The sequence below is a fragment of the Nycticebus coucang genome, chromosome 14, assembly GCF_027406575.1.
Source record: "Nycticebus coucang isolate mNycCou1 chromosome 14, mNycCou1.pri, whole genome shotgun sequence".
In the NCBI taxonomy this organism is placed as follows: Eukaryota; Metazoa; Chordata; class Mammalia; order Primates; family Lorisidae; genus Nycticebus; species Nycticebus coucang.
The window spans coordinates 3,932,119-3,958,727 of NC_069793.1; the positions used below are offsets into that span (position 1 = coordinate 3,932,119).

The 26,609-nt window shown below is 40.5% G+C and overlaps 1 protein-coding gene and 1 pseudogene across 4 annotated transcripts in view; one reads left to right on the plus strand and one right to left on the minus strand.

The window, feature by feature from the left end:
- The window catches only part of KDM2A (lysine demethylase 2A), a 138,972-nt gene that overhangs the window by 93,108 nt on the left and 19,255 nt on the right, over window positions 1-26,609 (plus strand). For all 4 annotated transcript variants that reach the window (XR_008374185.1, XM_053561103.1, XM_053561104.1 and 1 more), the window contains 6 exons: window positions 5,629-5,735; window positions 6,063-6,156; window positions 7,863-8,016; window positions 9,540-9,655; window positions 14,975-15,101; window positions 19,413-19,807. Coding sequence is in view for 3 of the 4 variants with exons in the window: in XM_053561103.1 (XP_053417078.1) it covers window positions 5,629-5,735; window positions 6,063-6,156; window positions 7,863-8,016; window positions 9,540-9,655; window positions 14,975-15,101; window positions 19,413-19,807 (993 nt within the window). In the remaining variant the exon portion in view is untranslated. The remainder of the gene's footprint in view (window positions 1-5,628; window positions 5,736-6,062; window positions 6,157-7,862; window positions 8,017-9,539; window positions 9,656-14,974; window positions 15,102-19,412; window positions 19,808-26,609) is intronic.
- Window positions 7,205-7,313, minus strand: LOC128566279 (uncharacterized; annotated as a pseudogene).

A 26,609-nucleotide genomic window follows, 5' to 3' on the forward strand; every position in this document is an offset into this window, starting at 1 on the left:
TGTCTGTTTTTTTTTTTTTTTTTTTGAGGCAGTCTCACCATGTCGACCTTGATGAGTGCTGTGGCATCACAGCTCACGGCAACCTCAAACTCCTGGGCTCCAGCTATTCTTTTGCCTCAGCTTCCCAAGTAGCTGGGACTAAAGGCACCTGCCATAACGCCCAGCCATTTTTTTGTTGGCAGTTGTCATTGTTGTTTAGCTGGCCTGGGCCGGGTTCAAACCCACCACCCTTGGTGTATGCGGCTGGTGCCATAACCACTGTGCTACACACACCGAGCCCATTTTGTCAATTTTAATGGTAAAAATGGTACATCATTTTATAGAAATTTGAGAAATGCTATACCATCAAATGGAGGAGTAAAACCTGTGAGAGGAAATACAAAATTATCGAGAGGGCAGAAGCCACAACGTACCAGTATCTTCCAGGAACTTAAAACATGTCCAGAAAAATTTAGTGAACTACTAGCAAAGTCATTTTCCTAAAACCAAGCAAGGTTTTTCTGACCTTGCTCATAAATAGTAACACACTTATTCTACAGATATTTCTCCCCATAGAATATCCCTTCATTTATGTAATTCTTTTCTAATATATTTAATAGTGCTCTTTACAGAACCAATATTATTGAGGTAAAATTGACATGTAATAAAATACATACCCATTTTATTTTATTTTATTTTATTTTATTTTTTTTTTTAATTTGGCCAGGGCTGGGTTTGAACCCGCCACCTCCGGCATGTGGGACCGGCGCCCTACCGGCTGAGCCACAGGCGCCGCCCAATACATACCCATTTTAACATATTGTTGACTGATAACAAGCCAATTTGTGGGGGCGGCACCTGTGGCTCAGTTGGTAGGGCGCCAGCCCCATATACCGAGGGTGGTGGGTTCAAACCCAGCCCCGGCTGAACTGCAACCAAAAAAGAAATAGCTGGGCGTTGTGGCGGGCACCTGTAGTCCCAGCTACTCGGGAGGCTGAGGCAAGAGAATCGCTTAAGCCCAGGAGTTGGAGGTTGCTGTGAGCTGTGTGATGCCATGGCACTCTACCGAGGGCCATAAAGTGAGACTCTGTCTCTACAAAAAAAAACAAAAAACAAGCCAATTTGTGTTTTCATGCTCAGAAGTTCTTTACCAATCACAAGTTAACTCGTGTTTGCATTTCGATTAGCTATTGCAAATTTTAGAACACAGAGTAATGTAGGATATTGTAAAAGCTTTCTTGATCATGTTCAGTCGTGTTCACATTATTATTAAAAAAATTATTTTTCTAGATATTCTGTGTTTTTTTTTTTTTTTGCAGTTTTTGGCCAGCTACCTCCGGCATATGGGGCCGGCGCCCTACTCCTTTGAGCCATAGACGCTGCCCGATATTCTGTTTTTTTTTTTTTTGATATTCTGGTTTTTAATCAACAGTTTTGGGGTTACAGAAATTTCAACCATGATGGATCATGGCAGTGAAGAATTTTTCAATGAGTTATATGCAGATGCTTTATCTGAGTACCCCAGCGATTTTGAAATATTTTGTAGGAATCTGGAAAATGATAGTTTATCAAACAGAAGACAGTTGTGAATCTGATATTAGACCACCAAAACCACAAAAAAGAAATGTAATAGAATCTGATAGTGAAAGTGATTTTGAAGAAGAGTGGATTGAAATATTACACCAACTGTGGAGGATTATACAAATATTTTGGGTGCAACTCCTGAACTTAGTGATCCACAGAGTTATCAGTGAAGTGATGGATTTACTTTTTGATAATTTTTTAAAAATTTGCTTCTGAAACCAATTTATACCACTGCCAAATGGGACCATTTCATAAAAATTCTGCTAAAATTTTACCATGGATGGAAGTTTCCAGTAGTTTCTTGGTTTATTGGTATTGATGGAAGAAACAAACAAAAAAAAATCACATTGGAGAGATTACTGGTCAACATACACTTCGCTTGAAACACCAGTATTTCTTTTTTATTTTATTTATTTATTTTTATTATTTTTTTTTTAGAGACAGAGTCTTACCCTATCACCCTGGGTAGAGTGCTGTGGTATCACATTTCACAGCAACCTCCAACTCCTGGGCTTAGGAGATTCTTTTTTTTTTTTTTTTTTTGTAGAGACAGAGTTTCACTTTATTGCCCTCGGTAGAGTGCTGTGGCATCACACAGCTCACAGCAACCTCCAACTCCTGGGCTTAGGCGATTCTCCTGCCTCATCCTCCCGAGTAGCTGGGACTACAGGCGCCCGCCACAACGCCCGGCTATTTTTTTGTTGTTGTTGTTGCAGTTTTGCCAGGGCTGGGTTTGAACCTGCCACCCTCGGTATATGAGGCGGCGCCCTGCTCACTGAGCCACAGGCGCCGCCCGGCTTAGGCGATTCTTTTGCCTCAGCCTCCCCAGTAGCTGGGACTACAGGCGCCTGCCACAACGCCCAGCTATTTTTTTGTTGCAGTTTGACTGGGGCTGGGTTTGAACCTGCCACCCTCAGTATATGGGGCTGGCACCCTACTCACTGAGCCACAGGTTCCGCCCAAAACACCATATTTCTTAAAACTGTGATCAGAATAAGGTTCACATAAATCCTTATATCATCTTAGTGATGATTTTCAAGCTACATCTAGTAAAGACAGACTTTATAACATTAGGCCTCTTTTGGATTACTTTATTGCAAAATTCTAGTCATTTTATATACCTGAAGAGGAGTTATTCCTAGAGGAAGCAGTGGTACCTGATAGAGGTGTATCAGCTTCCTTTCACTTTCGTATTCAATGACACATTCAGTAATAGCCGGTGGCATGAGATAACTTCTGCGTAAAATTGCCAGTCAACAAAGTGTTAAGTGTACATTTCAATGATGTTCATTCATGGAAGTACCATCGTAATCAAGTTAAAGAATATATTAATATTTCTTAAAGCTAGAGCTACATGATCTCTTGTTCCCTGTGATCCTTACTAAGCATTATGCTAGGTGCTAACAGTGGAAAGTAATATCATTCTTTTCCTCAAAATGCTTAAAAGACCCATAAGGAAGAAAGATAATAGGCATTTTTAAAAACTACATTATGGTAAATGGTAAATGTTTCAAAAGTAAATAAATATAATAGCTGAGTGTGCTGGTGCACATCTAAAGTCCCATCTACTCAGGAGGTTGAGGCAGAGAAATTGCTACAGCCCAGCAGTTTGAGTACAGCCAGGGCAACATAGTGAGAAAAAAAATAATTTTTTTAAGGTGAATAAATACAGAATATTGTAGGAGCATGTAGGAAGGACTCATCTGACCTAAACTGGGGAAGAATTAGGGGAAGCTCTTTGGAGGAAGTGATATCTAAGCTTGACATAAAGGAAATAATGAGGCAAGAAGAAAGACTAGAATTGCAGTTAGTTAGAAGGAATAGCATGTATAAAAGTAGGTGCAGAGAGATAAGGTGGACAACTTTCTATGTGTCATTATGGGAACTAACATAAAATAGAATTCTGTGGTGAGGAGAGAGATCATACCTTGCTATCATTCCAACAGTAACTGAGAGGTAGATTAAAAAAATAGGCAAAGTGCACATTTGTTTGATGATTGGGAAATTAGTTCGTGGAAGGCCATGAGTTTTTGCACAGCATATAAATAGATTAGGTACATGATTTGACCATCTTGCCAGTTTAGCCCTAGTTTTTGTGTAGAACAGATCATAACTAGTGATCAGAGTATTTAGCAAAGGGCTTATACAAAAGATTAATCTAAGAAAAGTATGTTACCACAAATTCTTTCTGTAGTCAGAAGGTACCTAATACTACCAAAGAAGGGAAAAGGCATGAAGGACTGACTTTGTTGCTGCAGGTGAGAAATTCTGGCCAGAGAAGTTCTGCTTTCTATGAGTGAACACTTGGTAAAAAATGCTCTTGAGCTCGGTGCCTGTGGCTCAAGCGGCTAAGGCGCCAGCCACAAACACCTGAGCTGGTGGGTTCGAATCCAGCCTGAATCCACCAAACAACAGTGATGGCTACAACCAAAAAATAGCCAGGCATTGTGGCAGGCCCCTGTAGTCCCAGATACTTGGGAGGCGGAGGCAGGAGAATCACTTGAACCCAGGAGTTGGAGGTTGCTGTGAACTGTGATGCCACAGTACTCTACCCAGGGCAACAGCTTGAGGTTCTGTCTAAAAAACAAAGCAAAACAAAACACAAAAAAAAATTAAAAAAAATAAATGCTCTTGAGTTCCCAACCTTTCTTCTCCCTGTCCAAGCATGAGCACTTATAGTATACATGTATTAAGTAAGTACATTATTCATTCCTCTGTTAAAGGTGCTCCAGGAGACTACACAAGGAGATGGGAGATGCTGGCCTCTTCATTTAGAAATAGAAAGTAGAATTCATTTGAAGGAAGGAAGGTCATCTGAGGCTCACTCAGTGTTTTGGCTTAGGCTTGTCCACCACCCTGTTGTCCACCACCCCTCCCCCACCACTCAGTAGAAATTTTTTGAGATAGTACAAGTTAACCTTAATAGTTGCTCCTCGTTTTGCTTTTTTTTTTTTTTTACATGTCATTGGTGATCCTTTCCAAATACACTCTTGCAGTAAACATCTGGGCGTCCACTGTCTCATTTAATACACAGAGTGTATGGATTTGTCTCAATATACATTGTAATGGATAGATATTGTTACAAAGCTTACCAGATACGTGATTTATTTATTTATTTATTTATTTTTTGTAGATACAGAGTCTCACTGTACCGCCCTCGCCTAGAGTGCCACACGGCTCACAGCAACCTCTAACTCTTGGGCTTACGCGATTCTCTTGCCTCTGCCTCCCGAGCAGCTGGGACTACAGGCGCCCGCCACAACTCCCAGCTATTTTTTTGTTGCAGTTTGGTCGGGGCTGGGTTTGAACCTGCCACCCTCGGCATATGGGGCCCGTGCCCTACTCATTGAGCCACAGGCGCTGCCCCAGATACATGATTTTTGTAACTGTAAGTCAGGTACTTAGAACATCAGCACAATGCCGAATTCATGTTGTTTTGCTGTTAACACTTTTATCTACCTGGAGCTGTTTTTTTCACCTACCTGGAGTTGAGTGGTTGGGTGCAGACACCTGACATGCAGGACATGTTATGATTTAGTGTAAAATGTTGATACAGTTTCATACTGCTTTCACTTCTCATTTTTTTCAGAAAACATTATTTAACACAGATTTCTGAAATTTGATGACTTTATTTCAAAAAGGTTAAAATGTATTTACATTTAATCCATACAACATACCTTCAAGGTAATTATCTTAGTTTTATAGATGAGTTTCAGGGCTTTACATAATCTTATGAAACATGACAGACTTGGAGTTTCTGATTTCCAACCTGCTGGTTCCTGTAGCTCATAGCCCATGTGGGACTACAAATCCATATACAACTTTTTTCTTTTTCTTCTTTTTTTATTTTACTTTTGGCATCTTAGCTGCTCTAAAAATGGTATGTTTGGTGAGTTTACAGGTACCTTACAGAAAGCAACTTTCATCAGACTTAAAAAAATACAGATTATAATTACATTGTAGTCTTTTAATGTATATTTCACCAAATTCTATTTTTCTTAGCTTTATACTTCTCTTTAATCCCAACCCTTCCTTTGGATCCTAATTGTTTTCTCCTTTTTAAAGGTGGATTTCATTGACTGGGTGGACAACATGTGGCCAAGGCACTTAAAGGAGAGTCAGACTGAGTCAACAAATGCCATCTTGGAGATGCAGTACCCTAAAGTGCAGAAGTAAGCGGTGCACCCCACCTTTCCTCAGTGTGCTGTGAGAGACCAAAGGGATAGCAAGGAATGGTTATGTGCTAAATGATCAAAAAGATTATTTAAAGATTGTTTACAGGGAAAACTTTACAATTCAAAAAGGAAGAATGTGTGTGAATGTAGCATATAATCCCATGATTAGAGAGAAAATATAATATGATGACCTGAAATTGCATTCTTCCACCTATTAGGAGTTCATTAGGTAGAAGTACATGAGGGGAGAGAATAGCATTTTGGTGGGGCAGATCCTCTTTTTTCTATCAGTACACTAATGCTGCTGTTTTTTTGGGGGGTCAGGTACTGTCTAATGAGTGTTCGAGGCTGCTATACTGACTTCCACGTGGACTTTGGTGGTACCTCTGTTTGGTATCACATTCATCAAGGGGGAAAGGTACGGTCATAGTTGTAATAGGGGTTAGAATATGAAGTTATATGATTTATGGTTATATGATTTTGAGTATACCCTGGAAATGAAGGAAAATGACAATTTTCTGTTAGGAAATTGTCCCCGTTCTTATCTGGGAATAAATATATATTAAGTTGACCTTCGTGGCTAGTGTTCTATAGGAATTAGTATTCATTTACTCCACTGTCATTACACTAATATTGGCAGAGTACTTAGTAAATCTCAACAGTTCTGTTTCTAGATTCCCAAAACAGGTTTTTCCAAATGAAGCCAAGAAAGCGATTTTAGGAGGGCAAGACAATTTCTATACTGGAAATGTATTAATAGTAACATAGTGGAAAAGAACACAAAATTTAGATAAATTAAAGATCCAAACCTATTGCAGGGGTACATGTCAAATAAAGAGTAGAGTATAGGGCGGCGCCTGTGGCTCAAGGAGTAGGGTGCCGGTCCCATATGCCGGAGGTGGCGGGTTCAAACCCAGCCCTGGCCAAAAAACCACACACACAAAAAAAAAAGAGTAGAGTATAAATGTCTAAACACAACAATTAGATGAGGTGAAGGCTATGTTAACCAGTTTGATGTAAACACTCCAAATGATATATAAAATCACATTGTACCCTATAAATGCAATAATGTATAAAGTTATGATCTAATAAAAAAATTAAATAAACAGAATAATCCTTAAGCACCTAGAGTGTAGATATGATGCTTATCTTGTTAAAAACCAGTTGACATAACCCTAACATGAAAAATAGAATGCACTGAAGTAATGGCTTTAAGATTTCTTACTTCTCTCCAGAGATTAGCATTACTTGATTATGTCTTCAGTGACTATATATAAAGATCCAAACCAACTTCTCCTATATAGAGGCACGGGTCTGAATTTTGACCAAAGGGAGCCTTAGGTCCTTTTTGAGGATGTAAATAAGTTTTGAAGATTATTCGTATTCACAAAAAGTACATTCCACCTTGTCAGAATGTTCCTGAATGCTATGTAAGAATGGAAATCTAGAACTAATATCACAGGTGTATAGTATTACTCTCTTTTGTTACCCTTTTAATTTTACTAGAAGTGAATGCATTTATTAAACTGGTCAGAACAGATACTGTACTTGATCTTAGTCAAAAGACTGAGATTTATAGAAGTGGAATGCATTTGTGAGTGAAAGGTAGAACTAGAATGAAAACAGATAATGCTGTATAAAATGTGAGGTCTTGCTCTAGAATAAGTATACCTCCAAAATCCAAAAGTCATGTTGTTTAGATATGTTGAAGTCCTATTGGTCTTAATTAATTACTACCTTGGGAACAAAGCAACCTGAACTAGTCTCTTGAAGATACTATACCCAACTGACTATGCTGTTTAGGACTCTAGAGGTCAGACAGCCAGGGGCTTCTAAAGGACTGGCTAGGTATGCCAAATGCCCCTCTTTCTGAGTCCTGGATGGGTTCTAGTCTGCAGTCAGACCCCAGGGAAGTCCTACTATTGTTTGATCAAGCAGAGAAGAAGAGAAATCTCCGTCCTTGGGACTTCTAGAGTTTCCCAAATAGTCAAGTTCTGTAAGCTGGGAGAATTGCTTGCTTTTCTTCTACCTGGTGGTCTTAACTTTGTACCTATTTATCAGTTGAGGAAAGACGACTGGGTCATGTCAATGGCTGTTAACAGACTGAAGTTTTTTAACTCACAGGTCTTCTGGCTCATCCCCCCTACAGCCCACAACCTGGAGCTGTACGAGAATTGGCTGCTGTCAGGGAAACAGGGAGACATCTTTCTGGGTGACCGGGTGTCAGATTGCCAGCGCATTGAGCTCAAGCAGGGCTATACCTTCGTCATTCCCTCGGGTAAGCAAAATGGGGGAAAAACTGGGTTGTTTGCTCTAGCCATTTCATTTCTTAAAAAGAAAATAATGGCTTACCACCAAGAATGGTTATGATGCTGGGGTGGATAGAAAACAGTGGTGTCTTCCTATCAATATGAAGTAGATGTTGAGAATTTTTTATTTTTAGAGGCATTTTCCAATATAGGTGCATTTGAATTGCCAGCAAAGCTTTTCAGATCTACACATTTGTGCCCCGCATTAGCTTTAGTAATTCAGAATCTTTATGACTAGGACCTATTCTGCAGGTAATAGACAACCTGCAGAGGGGAAGAGCTCTTCTAGGGAACGACTGTGAAGGCTAGAATACTGAATAAGAAATATTTTTGGTCAAATCACTAGTTCAAAAATAAGTGGTTATAAAAAGTACTGGCCAGGCACAGTGGCACAGGGCTATCATCCCGGCATTTTGGGAAGCTACAGTGGGAGCTACAAAGGAAGCCTTAGGTCCAGGAGTTCAAGACCAGCCTGAGCAACATAGTGAAACTCCAGCTCTACAAAAAAATAGAAAAATAGGGGCGGTGCCTGTGGTTCAAAGGAGTAGGGCCCCAGCCCCATATGACGGAGGTGGTGGGTTCAAACACAGCCCGGCCAGAAACTGCAAAAAAATATACAAGAAAAGTTAGCTGGGCATGGTGACATGTGCTGGTAGTCCTAGCTACTCTGAAGGCTGAGGTGGGAGGATTGCTTAAGTTCAGGAGTTTAAGGTTGTTGTGAGCTGCGGTGACACCACTGCATTCTAGACAGGGGAACAGACCCTGTCTGGAGAAAAAAAAAAAAACCAGGTTTTGGAGCCATAGAACAGTATTAGAATTCTCACTGTGCATTTACCTGCTAGATACCACTTTGGTCAAATATTTAAGTTGGTGTCTTAATTTGTTGTAAGGAGTAAATGAGGATACATTACCGTAAACTATCTTATTATACAGAGCCTGGTTCATGGTTGGTACTCTAGTAAATGGTAGCATTTATTAAAATTTTATTATGTGGGCGTAGTAGCTCACACCTATAATCCTAGCACTCTGGAAGGCTGACGTGGGAGTATTGCTTGAGCTAAGGAGTTTGAGACTTGAGCAAGAGTTAGACCCTATCTCTACTAAAAATAGAAAAACGAGCTAGGTATTGTGATGGGTGCCTGTAGTCCCAGCTCCTTGCAAGCCTAAGGCAAGAGGATTGCTTGAGCCCAAGAGTTTGAGATTGCTGTGAGCTACAGTGACATCAGGGCACTCTATACAGAGTGACAGAGTGAGACTCTGTCTCTAAGAAAAACATTTATGAATGTGAACACTTCACATGTGTCTTTCATTTAATGACCACCAACAACCTTATGAAGTATAATTTATCCTGGTTTTATAAAGGAAATTGAGGCTTCGAGAGATTAAGTAATTTGACCAACCAGTAAGTAACAGAATCAAACAGGTCTTATACTGAGAGAGCCTTATTAAAACATGTGCTTTCAGCCACTGCCCTCCATTCCCTTTCTTCTAGGCTGGATTCATGCTGTGTATACTCCTACAGACACCTTAGTGTTTGGAGGCAATTTTTTGCATAGCTTCAACATCCCCATGCAATTAAAAATATACAACATCGAAGATCGGACACGGGTAAGTAATTTTATGTAACAATGGAATGTGAAGAGGTTTATTCCAGGTAAGACATGTCATAAGAGATTCATTGATATTTTGCGAAAGTTTTTCTTTAGGTTAAAATGCAGTGTTAATATTTTGGGAAGGGTAGTGCCTATGTCTCAGTGGGTAGGGTGGTAGCCCCATATCCTGAGGGTGGCGGGTTCAAACCCGGCCCCGGCCAAACTGCAACAAAAAAATAGCCAGGCGTTGTGGCGGGCACCTGTAGTCCTAGCTACTCAGGAGGCTGAGGCAAGAGAATTGCCGAAGGCCAGGAGTTTGAGGTTGCTGTGAGTGTGATACCACAGCACTCTACTGAGGATGATGTAGTGAGACTCTGTCTCTAAAAAAAATATATATATAGGGCGGCCCCATATACCGAGGGTGGCGGGTTCAAACCCGGCCCCGGCCAAATTGCAACCAAAAAATAGCAGGGCGTTGTGGCAGGCGCCTGTAGTCCCAGCTACTCGGGAGGCTGAGGCAAGAGAATCGCTTAAGCCTAGGAGCTGGAGGTTGCTGTGAGCTGTGTGATGCCATGGCACTCTACTGAGGGCCATAAAGTGAGACTCTGTCTCTACAAAAAAAAAAAAAAAATATATATATATATATATATATATATATTCCCCCTCCTTTGGGAACACAGAGAAAAAAAATTTTTATTTTTATTAAAAGGATCTATGTGCTTGGTTTTAGAGACTCTAATTCTTTAAGGTTCTTGGTATCTTGGATTTTTAAGATGGACATCTGGTAATTTTTGGAGCCACATTTTTCATTTTTGTTCTCATGGAATAATTTGGTATAGTGGAGTTTATCAACTCAGGTTAACAGGTTTAAATTTGTGTACTTTTTTTTTACACTGATTGTGGTCAGTTAACCATTATGGTGCCTATTTTGAAACATTTATTTTGGTTTAGGAACTATATATCACCCAATACTTAAGACTAATATTGTTGGAGCTGTAAGAATTGCTTTATTAGTAGAAGAGAAGAAGCAGTGCCTTTTACTGTATTTTATAAAAGTAAATTTCTGCTTTTTTGTTAAGAGTAACAAAATTACAAAAGATAATAGATTAGTAAGTTTGAAGTTATGATAAAGTCATATACATGCAAAACCAGGTAAACTTTTAAAAGAAAAATACATTTTATAGTAAAATATTCTTGTTAACTTATCCTGGGAAGTATGCCCACCTGTTATAAAATTCAGTCTGAAAATTAGTTTTTCTTGTATATTCCCTCTTTGTGGCCAAAGATAGCTGGGGCTTAATTAGTTCAGTTTCATAGAAGAAAGTGTAAATATTAATATATATTATATTCAGTAGCATAAGTAAAATAAGTACCTTACCTTATCTCTGAAAAGTTTTCAACAAACTGGCAAAACTGATCTTGCTATATTTAATTCCTTTGTTTATTAGAAAATGTCAAATTTTGGTGTCTAAACAGTCGTATTTATTTTTCATTCCTTCCCTTTTTCATTATTTTTAATTATTGCTTTTCAAATAAGGAATACTTCTGTGTCACTGTAAAATTTCATTGGGTCTCCTATATACGTGTACATAGCAATTATTTGTTGCTTTCCATAACAACATTTTATGTGCCAGTACCAACCTGACGTCCATCTGCACTAATTTCTATAAACTTACAAGGAATGCTTTGCAGGCTCAGCGCCCGTAGCACAGTGGTTACAGCGCAAACCATATACACCCAGGCTGGTGGGTTCGAACCCAGCCTGAGCCAGCTAAACAACAATTACAGGTACAACAAAAAAATAACCAGGTGTTGTGTTGGGCACCTATAGTCCCAGCTACTTGGGAGGCTGAGGCAAGAGAATTACTTAAGCCCAAGAGTTGGAGGTTGCTGTGATCTGTGATTCCACGGCACTCTACTGAGGGCAACATAATAAGTCTCTATCTCGGCTCGGTGCCTGTAGCTCAAGCAGTTAAGGCGCCAGCCACATACACCAGAGCTGGCAGCTTTGAATGCAGCCCAGGCCTGCCAAACAATAATGACAGCTACAACAAAAAAATAGCTGGGCATTGTGGCGGGTGCCTGTGGTCCCAGCTACTTGGGAGGCTGAGGCTTGCAGAGAATCGTTTAAGCCCAAGAGTTGGAGATTGCTGAGAGCTGTAATGCCATGGCACTCTACCCAGAGCGACAGCTTGAGGCTCTGTCTAAAAAAAAAAACACACTCTATCTCAAGAAAGAATGCTTTGCAAAAAGAAATACAAAGTATGTTGTGAATAAGGTAATGTTTTGGTTACTTTTGCTATACCAGTGTAGAAATTTATTATTTAAACTTTTAAGTTTGAGCCTGGGTGGGGTGGCTAATGCCTATAATCCTAGCATTCTGGGAGGCCAAGGTGGATGGATTGCCTGAGTTTAGGAGTTCAAGACCAGCTGAACAAAAGTGAGACCTTGTCTCTACTAAAAATAGAAAAACCTGTTGTGACAGGTGCCTGTAGTCCCAGCTACTCCGGGAGGCTGAGGCAGGAGGATGATTTGAGCTCAAGAGTGTGAGGTTGCTGTGAGCTATGACGCCTCAGGGCAACAAAGCAAGACTCTGTCTAAAAAATAAAATAATAAATAAATTTGAGTATTGGTAATTTTTCTGATAGAACTTAAAGCACACTAATTTTATAATGAGGATTTATTAAAAATCTTTCCCAAAAAATCATAATTTAGTCTTAGAAGTTGATTTGTTCTGTGGTATTTGGCAGCACAGGTAAAACGTAATGAGGGTGGGTGGGTATGTGGTATCTTGGCTATTATTGGTACAGGTCTCATGAGTTACGAGTAAAAATTCAAAATTTGAATACCATTGTTTTATATTTTCATCCCATTTTGTTTCCTTCTTTTTTTACCTTTTTATTAATTAATTAGAGACTAGGTGGAGTGAGTGTGGTGGCCTGATCATAGTTCAACTGTAACCTTGAAATCTTGGGCTCAATCTGTTCTCTTGCACCAGCCTCTAGAATAGCTGGGACTACAAGTGCCCGCCATCTTAACCAGCTAATTTTTATTTTATTTTTTTTCTTTCTTGGACAGATGGGAATCTCGCTATGTTGCCCAGGCTGGTCTTGAATTCCTGGGCTCAAGTGATCTTCCCACCTTAGTCTGCCAAAATGCTGGGATGGGATTATAGGCCGGAGACACCATGCCAGCCTTACTTGACTTTTTACTAGAGGAATAACCCTTCTAGATGTTAAAGCGGTAGCTGTGTAAGAGACCCAGATTCAGGGTCTAGCTAATCTACATTGGAAAACAAATTGTTGCTGACTATGAAAAATATATACCACTCCAGCCTTGCAGTGTGGAAGTGAGCACCTCATTTCTTAGTGATGCCCTATGACCTGATGAAGGCTTTTGAAAAGTGACTTGATTCCAGAAGACAACCTGAGGTGATGCTTTTAAAAGGGGTAGATGAGGTCATCTCTTCAGTAGCTTGGGGACATTCTCAGAAGTTGCATATTCAAAATAATCTTGAAAGATGGCCTCTCTAAAATTAAGGGGGCAAAATGTATATTTAGAATAGTCTCGAGAGGTTGAGGCAAGAGAATCACTTAAGCCCAAGAGTTTGAGGTTGCTGTGAGCTGTAACGCCAAGGCACTCTACCCAGGGCAACAGCTTGAGACTCTGTCTCAAAAAAAAAAAAAGAAAGAAAGAATAGTTTTGCTGGGCATGGTGGCTCATTCCTGTAATCTTAGCATTCTGGGAAGCCGAGGTGGGTGCATTGCTTGAGCTTAGTAGTTTGAGATCATCTGGACCAAGAGTGAGACCCCACCTCTAAAAAAATAACCAGGTGTTATGGCAGGCACCTGTAGTCCCAGCTACTCGGGAGACTGAGGCAAGAGGATCACTTGAGCCCAAGAGTTTGAGGTTGCTGTGAGCTATGACGCCATGGCACTTTACCAGGGCAACAAAGTGAGACTTTCTCTCAAAAAATCTCCTTGGTATGGCACCTGTAGCTCAAGTGGCTAAGGCTCCAACCACATATACCAGAGCTGGTGGGTTTGAATCTAGCTTCGGCCTGCCAAACAACAATGACAACTGCAACCAAAACATGGCTGGGCATTGTGGGCGCCTATAGTCCCAGCTACTTGGGAGGCTGAGGCAAGAGAATTGCTCAAGCCCAAGAGTTGGAGGTTTCTATGAGCTGTGATGTTGCGGCACTCTACCCAGGGCAACAGCTTGAGGCTCTGTCTCAAAAAAAAAAAAAAACTATGTCATTGCTTCTATCACTGATTAATCCATGCTGATTGGCCTTTTTCTTGAGCTTAGTAATAGATTAATCCATTATGATTGCCCTGGTAAAGTGCCATGGCGTCATAGCTCACAGCAACCTCAAACTCTTGGGCTCAAGTGATCCTCTTGCCTCAGTCTCCCGTATAGCTGGGACTACAGGTGCCTGCCATAACACCTGGTTATTTTTTTAGAGGTGGGGTCTCACTCTTGGTCCAGATGATCTCGAACTACTAAGCTCAAGCAATGCACCCACCTCGGCTTCCCAGAATGCTAGGATTTCTTGAGTGTGACAGATCTAAAGGATACATCTTTTTATTACTATCCAGCTGAAATAATAATAAAAGTGCTCTTTATGGGACAATGGAAAGAAAACTCAAACTACTTTTGGGAGAGAATGGAAAGAAAACCAAAGACAGTGGCAAATTAGTTCATATGGAACGTTAGTCGGATTTGTGGACATACTATCTTGGCAAACTATAAAGTGTGAGGCAGGCAATCTGAGAATTGATAGTGGAGAAAGTGTCCAGTCTTGTGTCCTAAACTAGTCACAGTTTGAAAATGAGTCTCTAATCATACTTTAATACATGTAATGACCTAAGATGAACATGTAACTTCATCTCATGTCCTGTTTTTCCAATAGCTTCTTTATTCCATAGCCTTCTGATTCAGAATAAAACTATAATAAAATAAGGTTGGCATGCCTTTGTGTTCCAAGAACCCTAAAATAATTTTCTCAAGTAGTTTGTCTTTCTCTTAACATTTTACTCTCTGTCCCAAAACTCCCACACAATTTTTTGATGCTTTCCCACTCTACCAAGACAGGTTATTATTGGTGGCTCTAAATGGTCTTTCCAGGTACTTATTGTCTTTAATGCCCCAACATCCACATTTTCTAAATTGACAGATCAACTTAAGTGCTTACTTCAGATGCCAACCTGTGTTTGCAGGTTGACTGGTGAGAGTTTTTTCCTGGGTTAATCATGGCAATAATTGAGTTTTTATACTCTGTCCTTAAACATTGTCACTACTTTGCTTTTCTCATTATTGTTTTCCCATGTAGGTTCCAAATAAGTTTCGTTATCCATTCTACTATGAGATGTGCTGGTATGTGTTGGAGCGCTATGTGTACTGCATAACCAACCGCTCCCACTTAACTAAGGAGTTTCAGAAAGAATCCCTCAGCATGGGTAAGTTTTCTGCCTGTATGAACTCTCCCTTCTCCTCCCCTCCCCCTTCCTACCCTACCATGCCTGGTTAATTTTTCTAATTTTTATAGAGATGGGGTCTCACTGTGTTGGCAAGGTTGGTCTCAAACTTTTGAGCTCAAGCTACCTTCCTGTTTTGGCCTCCCATGGTGCTAGGATTATAGGCTTGAGCTGCCATACCTGGCCTATGTGAACTTTCAAGACACCCCTTAAGACTGAGGGTGAGGGCTGGGCATGGTGGATCATGGCTATAGTCCTAGCGCTGTGGGAGGCTGAAGAGGGTGGATTGCCTGAGCTCAGAGGTTCGAGACCATCCTGAGCCAGAGTGAGACCTCATCTCTACAAAACAAAAACAGGCGTTGTGGTGGGCACCTGCAGTCCCAGCTACTTAGGAGGCTAAGGGCAAAAGAATCTACTAAAGGAAGAAAAGAAAAATAAAAAATAAAAAGCTTCAAATTAAGATGAGTGAAAGACAGTTGAAAGCAAAATTCAAAAAAAAAAAAGAAAAGAAAAAGACTGAGGGAGATCTTTGAGTGGCTATACTTAGTTTCTCATGAAAAATGATCAGTTGTCTAATATGCTTTTTGGATAAAAAATGGTCTTTAGCACAGTAAAAACTAAGAATGTATCATTAAAATAACCTATGATATTTCTTTTTTTTTTTTTTTTTTTGCAGTTTTTTTATTTTGGCCGGGGATGGGTTTAAACCCACCACCTCAGGTATATGGGGCCAGCGCCCTACTCCTTGAGCCACAGGCACCGCCCTGATATTTCAAGCACTATACTAAGCAGTTTACTTACATTGAATTCTTACATTACCTTTGTGGTAGGAATTATTATCCTCATTTTATAAAAGGGGACATTAAGGTTCCAGGAGATTAAAAAACTTGTTCATGATCTTAAACAGTTAAAAAGTGGCAAGGCCACATCTTAAACAGGGTTGGTCAGACTCTAAAACCTATGCATTAACCCGTGTTTTAATGTTTTCCCCAACATCTATCAGAGAAATATTTCATTAGACGACAGAATAATTTTAGTACACATTTTTAGACTATTCCATGTTTTAAACTAGAGAGGAGCCAACACTATAATATCCTGGAATCACATGTATCTAGAGAATTTTCAAGCAAGACACTTTGTGCTTTAGCATTTTCCTTTTACTGCGTAACTTTACCCATAGTTCATATTCTCACCTGAAAATAAAAAATGCTCACTCAGGTGTAAAAATAAGATACAGAATTATATATACAGCATGATCTCAATCTTATTTAAAAATACATCTGATCTGGGCGGCGCCTGTGGCTCAAGGAGTAGGGCGCCGGTCCCATATGCCAGAGGTGGCGGGTTCAAACCCAGCCCCGGCCAAAAAAAAAAAAAAAACACATCTGATCAAGTCAGGCATGGTGGTGATACACGTCTATAAACCCAGCCACTTGGGAGGCTGAGGTCAGAGGATCACACGAGCCTGGGAGTTTAAGAGCAGCCTAAACAATATCCTGTCTCAAAAAAACACAAACAGGCCAGGCACGGTGGCTCATGCCTTTAATCCTAGCACTTTGGGAGGCTGAAGTAGGTGGATTACCTGAGCTCACAGGTTCAAGACAAGACTGAGCAAGAGCGAGACCCCAATCTCTAAAATAAAATAATAACAGGGCATTGTGGCGCCTATAGTCCCAGTCACTTGGGGAGTCTGAGGCAGGAGAATCACTTAAGCCAAGAGTTTGAGGTTGCTGTGACACCAGGGCACTCTACTGAGGGCAACAAAGCGAGACTCTGTCTCAAAAAAAAAAAAAAAAAAAACCACACACACAAATATCTAATCAAAGTCATGTACATATACAGAGAAAAAAGTGGAAAGAAAATACATTGCATTGTTTGTGGCAGGCGCCTGTAGTCCCAGCTACTCGGGAGGCTGAGGAAGGAGAATCTCCTAGGCCCAGGAGTTGGAGGTTGCTGTGAGCTGTGTGACACCACGGCACTCTACTGAGGGCGATAAAGTGAAACTCTGTCTCTACAAAAAAAAAAACATGGCTTAAAAAATAAATAAAATACATTGCATTATTTATGGTTTACCCCTGGGTAGAGGGATAGGGGTTACTTAATTTACTTCTTTTGCACCTTCTTGCATTTTTTTAAAATTATCAACAGTAAACTTATCAAATGTAGTAGTAATACATTATCAATGTATCAATTTCATAATAATAAAAGAGAGACCTGGGGGCCCGGTGCCCATAGCTCAGTGAGTAGGGCTCCGGCCACATACACTGAGGCCACCAGGTTTGAGCCCGGTCTGGGCCTGGGCCGGCTAACCAACAGTGACAACTGCAACCAAAAAATAGTTTGGTATTGTGGCGGGCCAGTTTCTTAAGTTACTGATTTCTAGTACACAAAGCTGAGTCCTTTCCAAACTTTTAAAAATCCAGTTGCCCATTACCTCACTTGCCTGTAACCTATAGTCCCAGCTACTTGGGAGGCTGAAGCAAGAGAATTGCTTAAACCCAAGAGTTTGAGGTTGCTGTGAGCTGTGACACCACAACACTCTACTGAGGGCGACATAGTAAAACTCTTGTCTCCAAAAAAAAAAAGACCTGGAACCAGGTATGATGGCCAATACATATATTCCTAGCACTCTGGGTACTAGGCTGAGGCAGTAAGATCCCTTGAACTCAGGTGTTCGAGACCAGCCTGAGCAAGAGCAGGACCCCATCTCTACAAAAAATAGAAAAATTAGCTAGGTGCAGTGTTGTGCACCTGTTGTCCCAGGTACGGGAGACTGAGGCAGGAGGATCACTTGAACCCAAGAGTGTGAGCTTGCAGTGAGCTACAATTGTGCCACTGCACCTTATCCCAGGGAACAGAGTGAGACCCTATCTCCAAAAAAAAAAAAGGCCAGTGAGTATTACCTCTGTGGTAAGACTGACAAAATCTTCCTTTTCAAAAATAGTCACTTTGGCTAGGCGCCTGTAGCTCAGTGGTTAGGGCGCCAGTCATATACACTGGGGCTGGCAGGTTCAAACCTGGCCCAGATTTGCTAAACAACAATGACAAGTATAACAACAACAAAAAATAGCTGTGTGTTGTGGCAGGCACCTGTAGTCCCCGCTACTTGGGAGGCTGAGGCAAGAGAATCACTTAAGCCCAAGAGTTTGAGGTTGCTGTGAGCTGTGACGCCATGGCACTCAATGAAGGGTAAAATAGACTCTGTCTCAAAAAAAAAAAAAGTCACTATTTTTTATTACAAAATCTTGCTTTTCAAAAATATTCACTTTGTTTTATTGTGTGTATTGCTAGGATTTCAACACCAAGCTTAATTTTATGATCAAAACTTTGGACAGAACTACCTTTTGAATATACCTGCTTTATACTGTCTACTCTTTTAAAAGATAATGAAATCATAATCCCATATTCCACCTTAAATTTGCGACCAATTTATAGCCACTTTCTTTTTTTTTTTTTTAGCGATAGAGACTCACTTTGTCACCCTTGGTAGAGTGCTGTGGCATCACAGCTCACAGCAACCTCCAGCTCTTGGGCATAGGTGATTCTCTTGCCTCAGCCTCCTGAGTAGCTGGGATTACAGACGCCTGCCACAGCGCCCAGCTGTTTTTTGTTGCAGTTTGGCCGGGACCAGGTTCAAACCCACCACTCTCAGTATATGAGGCCAGCGCCCTACTCACTGAGCCACAGATGCTGCCCTACAGCCACTTTCTTAAGTAACTGATTTCTAGTACACAAAAGCTAAGTCCTTTCCAAACTTAAAAATCCGGTTGCCCATTACCTCACTTGTCCTACTAGGTCAGGATCCTATTTCTGCCTTTAACTGTGATTTTCAACACTGGACAAAATGGGTTTGCAATGAGAGAACTTTTTTTTTTTTTTTTTTTTGAGCCGGAGTCCCACTATGTCACCCTTGGTAGAGTGCTGTGGTGTCAAATTTCACAGCAACCTCAATCTCCTAGGCTTAAGTGATTCTCTTGCCTCAGCCTCCCAAGTAGCTGGGACTACAGGCACCCACCACAACGCCCAGCTATTTCTTTTTGTTGTTGTTGTTGTTGTTGGCAGTTATCACTGGTGTTTAGCTGGCCCGGGCTGGGTCCAAAATCACCAGCCTTGGTGTATGTGGCCAACAGCGTAACCACCATGCTACGGGCGCCAAGCTAAGAGAGCATTTTTTAAACATCATAACTTTGTCATTTATATAATCTCAAGACCCCTACCATGCCACCAATGATCTCTTGTTGATCATATGGCCAAGTGTCATGTTCTCACTGCAATTCTTCTTCATATTGGTAGATATGGAGTTAAATGGGTTGGAGTCTGGAAATGGGGATGAGGAAGCAGTGGATCGAGAACCCCGACGCTTGAGCAGTAGGCGTTCTGTCCTCACTAGTCCTGTAGCAAATGGGGTCAACCTGGATTATGATGGCCTGGGCAAAACATGCCGCAGTCTTCCAAGTCTGAAGAAAACTTTGTCTGGAGACTCATCCTCTGACTCGAGCCGGGGCTCCCACAATGGCCAGTTGTGGGATCCCCAGTGTAGCCCTCGAAAGGACAGACAAGTGCATCTGACACATTTTGAACTTGAAGGCCTTCGCTGCCTTGTAGATAAGTTGGAATCTCTGCCACTGCACAAGAAATGTGTCCCCACAGGGATAGAAGATGAAGACGCTCTCATTGCTGATGTAAAGGTAAGAGTTTGTTATGTTGCATGACAGCTATTAATCTGGCTGGGGCAATCAGTTCCTGGATTCAGAAGGAGAATTTTGAGCAATCTCTGGTTTGACCAGAGAGAAGTTAATATTTTCTTTTTTTTTTTTGAGACAGAGTCTCACTTTATGGCCCTCAGTAGAGTGCCATGGCATCACACAGCTCACAGCAACCTCCAACTCCTGGGCTTAAGCAATTCTCTTGCCTCAGCCTCCCGAGTAGCTGGGACTACAGGCGCCCGCCACAAGGCCCGGCTATTTTTTTTTTTTTTTTTTTGATTCAGTTCAGCTGGGGCTGGGTTTGAACCCGCCACCCTCGGTATATGGGGCTGGCGCCTAACCAACTGAGCCACAGGCGCTGCCTGAGAAGTTAATATTTTCATGTGTGTGTTAGTCCTGCTCAATGTTTCGATTCCTAGAGTGAGAGTAAGACCCTGGGTTTGGAAAATATTAACATTTATGTGTTCATTGAAGACTTAAATTTAGTTCTAAACGCACAGGTTGCAGACTGACCCCAAAAGTAAAGGAAGGCCTGAAAGAGTGTTTGTTACTTTAAACTTTGGTTGCTCTCAGATAAAGAGACTGCTATGGAACAAAGTGGGTAAAAGCTGTCTCTCCCAAACAGATTGAGAGGGAAAAAAAACTGTTTTTTGCTGGGTTACGTTGAATAGCTTTCGCATCTATAGTTTCAAATTTATGGAGATTAAAATTTAAATATATTGGGGACCGTTTATGAGAAAACTGTTACTGCTTTGTCAAGTTTCTTCATGTGATATATATATTGTTTTCTTTTTCAAGAGGTCTCCAGTATTAATGTTCTTCAAAGCCTAGCCTACCCTTCATGTATTAGCCTCAAAGAAATGAGCTTATTTTTAAGGAATCCAGATTTGAACTATCTAAACTAGAGGGAATTCTTTTAAGTCTTTCTTCGTAAATAACTATTAATGTGAGCACCAAAGGATTTATAGCTGGGAATAAAAATTTTCTTTTTCAAACAGTTTTGGAATTGTGTCTTGGTTGCAGGGCATGGTGTGTGTATTAGAAAGTTAGTCCACGGGTGGTGCCTGTGGCTCAGAGAGTAGGGTGCCAGCCCCATATACCGAGGATCGTGGGTTCAAACCCAGCCCTGGCCAAATTGCAACAACAAAAAAATACAAAAATAAATAAACTTAATTAAAAAAAAAAAAAAAAACACGGGCAGTGCCTGTGGCTCAGTGAGTAGGGTGCTGGTCCCATATACCGAGGGTGGTAGGTTCAAACCCGGCCCTGGCCAAAATGCAACAACAAAAAACAAATAAATAAATAAAAGTACATCTGCCTTATATTGTACACATTAAATGAGTGAATTATACAGTATGTAAATTACATCTCAATAAAGTAATTACCACAATTAAAAAACATAGGAAAAAAAGTCCACAAGTAGTGTTATTTTAAAAATCTGTGACATAGATTATATTATGCCATTTGAAGAATTTTTAGGGCATAAATTTGGGGCCTCACTGAAAATAGACTGAATGTCTCATGGTAGGTCTTCTCTATCCCTGATTCCTGTTTCACATTTTCCTTGGCTTCTCCAGCCACCTCAGGAAAGAATTCCAGGGACTGGATGGGACTCATCTTCTTTGTTCTTTTACAACTGATATTTTGATTATATCTGATATTATTTATGGATCAGTGAAAAAAGTAACAGAGGCAAAAAGGGATTGATAACCTGATGAGATTGGTCCTCTTTGGTATTGAGAGAAGATGGATTGTTGATATTATGGTTTGTTTTCACAAAATTTGCTGTGGAAAAGGCAGATGATGTAATCCTCGCTTGTATTCAGAAGAGGAAATGACGAAAGTTTCAGGTTGGTGTGGTCCAACCCAGTTTCTGTAATGATAAATGTGAAACAAAACAAATTCAGTCATGCTTTTCCACACTTACTAATTAGATCCCAAACTCATTTCATACCTTGAATGAGCAAAGGACATTTAAATTTTTCTTTTCCATGTGGTAGTATTTATCTAACTGTAAAATTGTATGAATTTGATGGCATATAACATGTACTTTCCTACAGAATTCTCTTATTTATATAGATAATTCCTCATGGATACATGTGGGAAACTTTAAATTGTGACTTTCAATACTTGTTAACTTGAGTAATTGTCATTAATACTAAGAAGAAAGATTTCCAAATTGTCTCTCATAGTAATTCTTTTGGCTTGTGTATCTATTTCTGATTCATGAAAAGAAAAATGTCTTTGTAGCCCTAGGGTATGTCTGTAGTTAGATTTGACTCCATTGAATTCACTTGTAGAAAGCCATATTATAATTCAGTAATCAATAGTACAAGGTAAATTTTGTTAGAAATACACAAACTCCCTTCCTTAATTAAGTAAAACTATTAGAGTGGTTTAACTACAGTAGCTAAATAAAGAGGTTTGAGTAGTGGTACAATGGTATGCCAGGAAAAACGTAGAAAGATTTAGGTCAGATATTAAGCATAGTAAGCACAAAGAGTAATAAGTTAAGAGACATCTTAAGAGGCCTTCTAGCCTTATCAGAGTGTCCAGAGAGAGCTTCCTTGTGTTTATCAGGGATTGATGGAAAATATGGCTGCCATAACTGGCTGAGATTTAGTGGGAGAGGCCAGACCATGAAGAGTGAGTGGCCAGTAGGATGACTGCAGAGGCTGACAGTGTTGTTCATTTGAATTCTCCCTCTGGAGACTTGTCCACAGCTTCTCATTTACCTAAAACTATAGTCAGAATGCGGCCAACATCAGAAGACAACAGATTTAGATCCTAGCTCTGCAGGTAGTTTCACTTAACAGCAAGTTAGATTAATTATTGCCATATTTGGCCAGTTATATTTAACCCTAAGTTCAGATGTAACGAGCTTAGAGCTGACTACCTTGAGAATCTGAGCATCACTCCAAAAGAAAAAAAAAGTATTAGGTTGTGGGCGGCGCCTGTGGCTCAGTGAGTAGGGCGCTGGCCCCATATGCCGAGGGTGGCCGGTTCAAACCCAGCCCCGGCCAAACTGCAACAACAACAACAACAAAAAAAAAAATAGCCGGGCGTTGTGGCGGGCGCCTGTAGTCCCAGCTGCTTGGGAGGCTGAGGCAAGAGAATCCCGTAAGCCCAAGAGTTAGAGGTTGCTGTGAGCCGTGTGACACCACGGCACTCTACCCGAGGGCGGTACAGTGAGACTCTGTCTCTAAAAAAAAAAGTATTAGGTTGTATAGATGCTGAATCACTACACAGTTAAGGACTCTGCAGTGCTAGAGAACCTGGCGCTTACAGCACTGATGGTTACACTGCAGTGGGGACACAGCATGCAAAGTTCACCCTTCCTGCAGAAAGAGAAGAGTTGTTTCCTATTGGATCTCAGAAATAACTTGTAAAAGAGGTAAGAGGAAAAGTGGTGAGATGAGATACTCATAATTACATATTTCTGGGGGGAAAGCTCATTTAGTGTTGTGATAAAGGGCTTTGAAGCTCTAAGAGATTAAGTTCTATAATGTTGAAGAAAGAATCATAGAATATAGAGTTAGAAGGGCATTAAATAAAAAATGGGACATTTTTAAAAGTGTTGACTTACTGGTAAAGTTAATCAGCATGTATAAAGCTGTGTTTGGGAAGTGCATAGGTAACCTTGACTCATGATAATGTCCTGTTGAATGGGGTTTGCTCCTACTGTGAAATATTCTCACATTTCTAAAATTGAAAAGTTGTGTGCTTGATAGATCTAATAAAAAGGCAGGACATGGAGCAGAATTCATAGTACATTCCCAATAATGTAAGAAAAAAAATCTGTGTTTGTGCATTGCAGGGGACCTAGAAAGTTATACCCCAAGCAGCTGATGGTAGGGCAAAGCAGGGTATGGAAGTCAGCTGGAAGAATTTGAATTTTTAATCAGACTCTGTTATTTTGTTTGTGTTTATTTATTTTGGTAATAAAGGAGTTCTTAATCTTTATACATACAAGCTTTTAATATACCAATATATCTGGCTGCCCAGCTTAATGAAACAAATTCAGTATTGTTGAATATTTTTTATACTTTCCCATTTTCTCTAAAATGTTTTGATAAGCCTGCTAATCATATTCTGTGGCTTTTGGGCAAGAGTAAATTTGCTGAATTTATGAAAGCCTGTTTTCTCCTCTATAAAATGTCTCCATGGTATTGTAAGAATTAATGCTAGTAAAGTACCTAATGAGCAAGAAAAAAATTAGACATTACAAGTGTATGAAATCATTTATTTCAGTTTTGTGAATAATGCCTGCCTACTCTCTGCCAAGAACCAGGCATTGTCGAGGAAACCATGCAGACATGCTGTGGTCCCACCCCTCAAAGACCTTACTGTCTCTTGGTGGAGCAAACATGATAAGGAGGCTAAGAACTGAGTGCAGTGGAGGTTTGCAGGTGCCACATGACACAGGGCACAGAGAAAACACTGAGGGAGGATGGCAGAGTCTGTCCTGAGGAAGAGAGGTGCCAGTCTTCTTAATTTACCAGCTAATAAATTTTTGTCGGTATATGATACAAATTTATTACAACATTAAAAGCTTTTCGATTTATACTTGGAAATTGTTCTTTGTGGTGCAGTAGGCTACTGCTACTCTTGTATGAGATTCTAACAGTTTTGTAAGTTAGATCTAAAAATTTATATTAGGTTCCATCCCAGGCATTTGATGGGACTGAAGCAGAAAGAGTTATGGTTGTAAATAACTCTAGAAATACGAATTGGGAATTTTCTTCATCTGACATTTTAGGGGTGATTCTGACACTGAAAGAACTAGTAAAAGACCTAGTAATAATTACCTCTTATTCTAGTAAGCCAGGTTTCTTTTTTGTTTATTTTTCAAGAAAGCAACCTATACAAATAAAAACTTCATTTGCAGTTTTTGCTAACAAGATATTAGTTAATAATTCACACATTGCTACTGAATAGAAAGTTCTAAGTAATCTAACTTAGTTATGAGGCATATATGGTTAAGTTAAAATATATGTAATTCTTTAAAATATTTTCTTGGCTCGGCACCTGTAGCACAGTGGTTATGGCACCAGCCACATGCACTGAGGGGGCAGGTTCGAACATGCCCCAGGCCAGGTAAACAACAGTGGAAACTGCAACAAAAGAAAATAGCCAGGCGTTGTGGTGGGAGGCTGAGGCAAGAGAATCACTTAGGCCAAAGAGCTTGAGGTTGCTGCGAGCTGTGACATGACAGCACTCCTCTACCAAGGGCGACATAGTGAGAGACTCTTTTTTTTATATTCCTGTATTATGTAATGTCATGGTCTTACTAATAGTTTTTTTTTTGTAGAGACAGAGTCTCACTGTACCGCCCTTGGGTAGAGTGCTGTGGCGTCACACGGCTCACAGCAACCTCTAACTCTTGGGCTTACGCGATTCTCTTGCCTCAGCCTCCCGAGCAGCTGGGACTACAGGTGCCCGCCACAATGCCCAGGTATTTTTTTTTTTTTTTTATTGTTGGGGATTCATTGAGGGTACAATAAGCCAGTTACACTGATTGCAATTGTTAGGTAAAGTCCCTCTTGCAATCATGTCGGGTATTTTTTTTTTATTGCAATTTGGCCGGGGCTGGGTTTGAACCCGCCACCCTCGGAATATGGGGCCGGCGCCCTTCTCACTGAGCCACAGGCGCCGCCCTTTTTTTTTTTTTTTTTTTTTTTTTGAGACAGTCTTACTATGTCACCCTCAGTAGAGTGTCATGGCATGAGCTCAAAGCAACCTCAAACTCTTGGGTTTAAGCAATTTTCTTGCCTCAGTCTCCCAAGTAGCTGGGACTATCACAACACCTGGCTAGTTTGTTGCAGTTGTCATGGTTATTTAACAGGCCCAGGCCTGGTCCAAACCCACCAGCCTTGGTGCATCTTTGTTAACGATCTTCTTTTATTCTGAATTAATAGAAGGGGGTAAATTAGAGCTTATTTGATTTGTGATTTGGAAACTTAGTAGGAGTGATTTTCTTAGTACCCTATCTGGTATTTGTCCTTTTCTGGCAGCTCTACAATTTGTACTCTCTACAACTTGAAACTTGTATTTGTTTTGGATAACATGTTTCTCTTAAGTATTTGTTCTTTATTATCCTTCCTGGTAAGATAGCACTGAAGACAAAAATAAGCATTTTCCAAGAAGACCTCTCAATAGCTAGATAGATCACTGTTAAGGAAAGCTTTTCTAACAAAATAAGCTGATTGCACTGGGTCTTTGAGTCTTAGTGTGCACGGGAGAGGTTTAGGATTAGGATAGCAATATAAGCATTTCCAAGAAGACTTTAACCAAGAGCCGTAAAGTCCCTCCTTCCATTGGTAAACTACCGTAAAAATTAATGTGCTGTACTTGGCAGTAAAGCCCCAGATCCCAGAAAGCCCATTAGGCCAGTTTCTGTACCAGAAACTCACTGAAACAGCTGTCCTAGAAATATATGAGAACTCATCCAGTGGTGAGAGCTAGACGTTTATGTGAAAGCAGCAACTGCAAAAAAGGCAAGATACGTGTGTGAGGATCTAAAAGTTACATAAGGCTTGGAGCCTGTAGCACAGTGGTTACAGTGCCGGCCGGCCACATACATCCAGGCTGGTGGGTTCAAACCCTGCCCTGGCCAACTAAATAACAATGACAGCTACAACAGTAACAAAAACTAGCCAGGCATTGTGGTAGGCGCCTGTAGTCCCAGCTACTTGGGAGGCTGAGGCAAGAGAATTGCTTAAGCCCAAGAATTTGAGGTTGCTGTGAGCTGTGATGCTATAGCACTCTACTGAGGGTGACATAG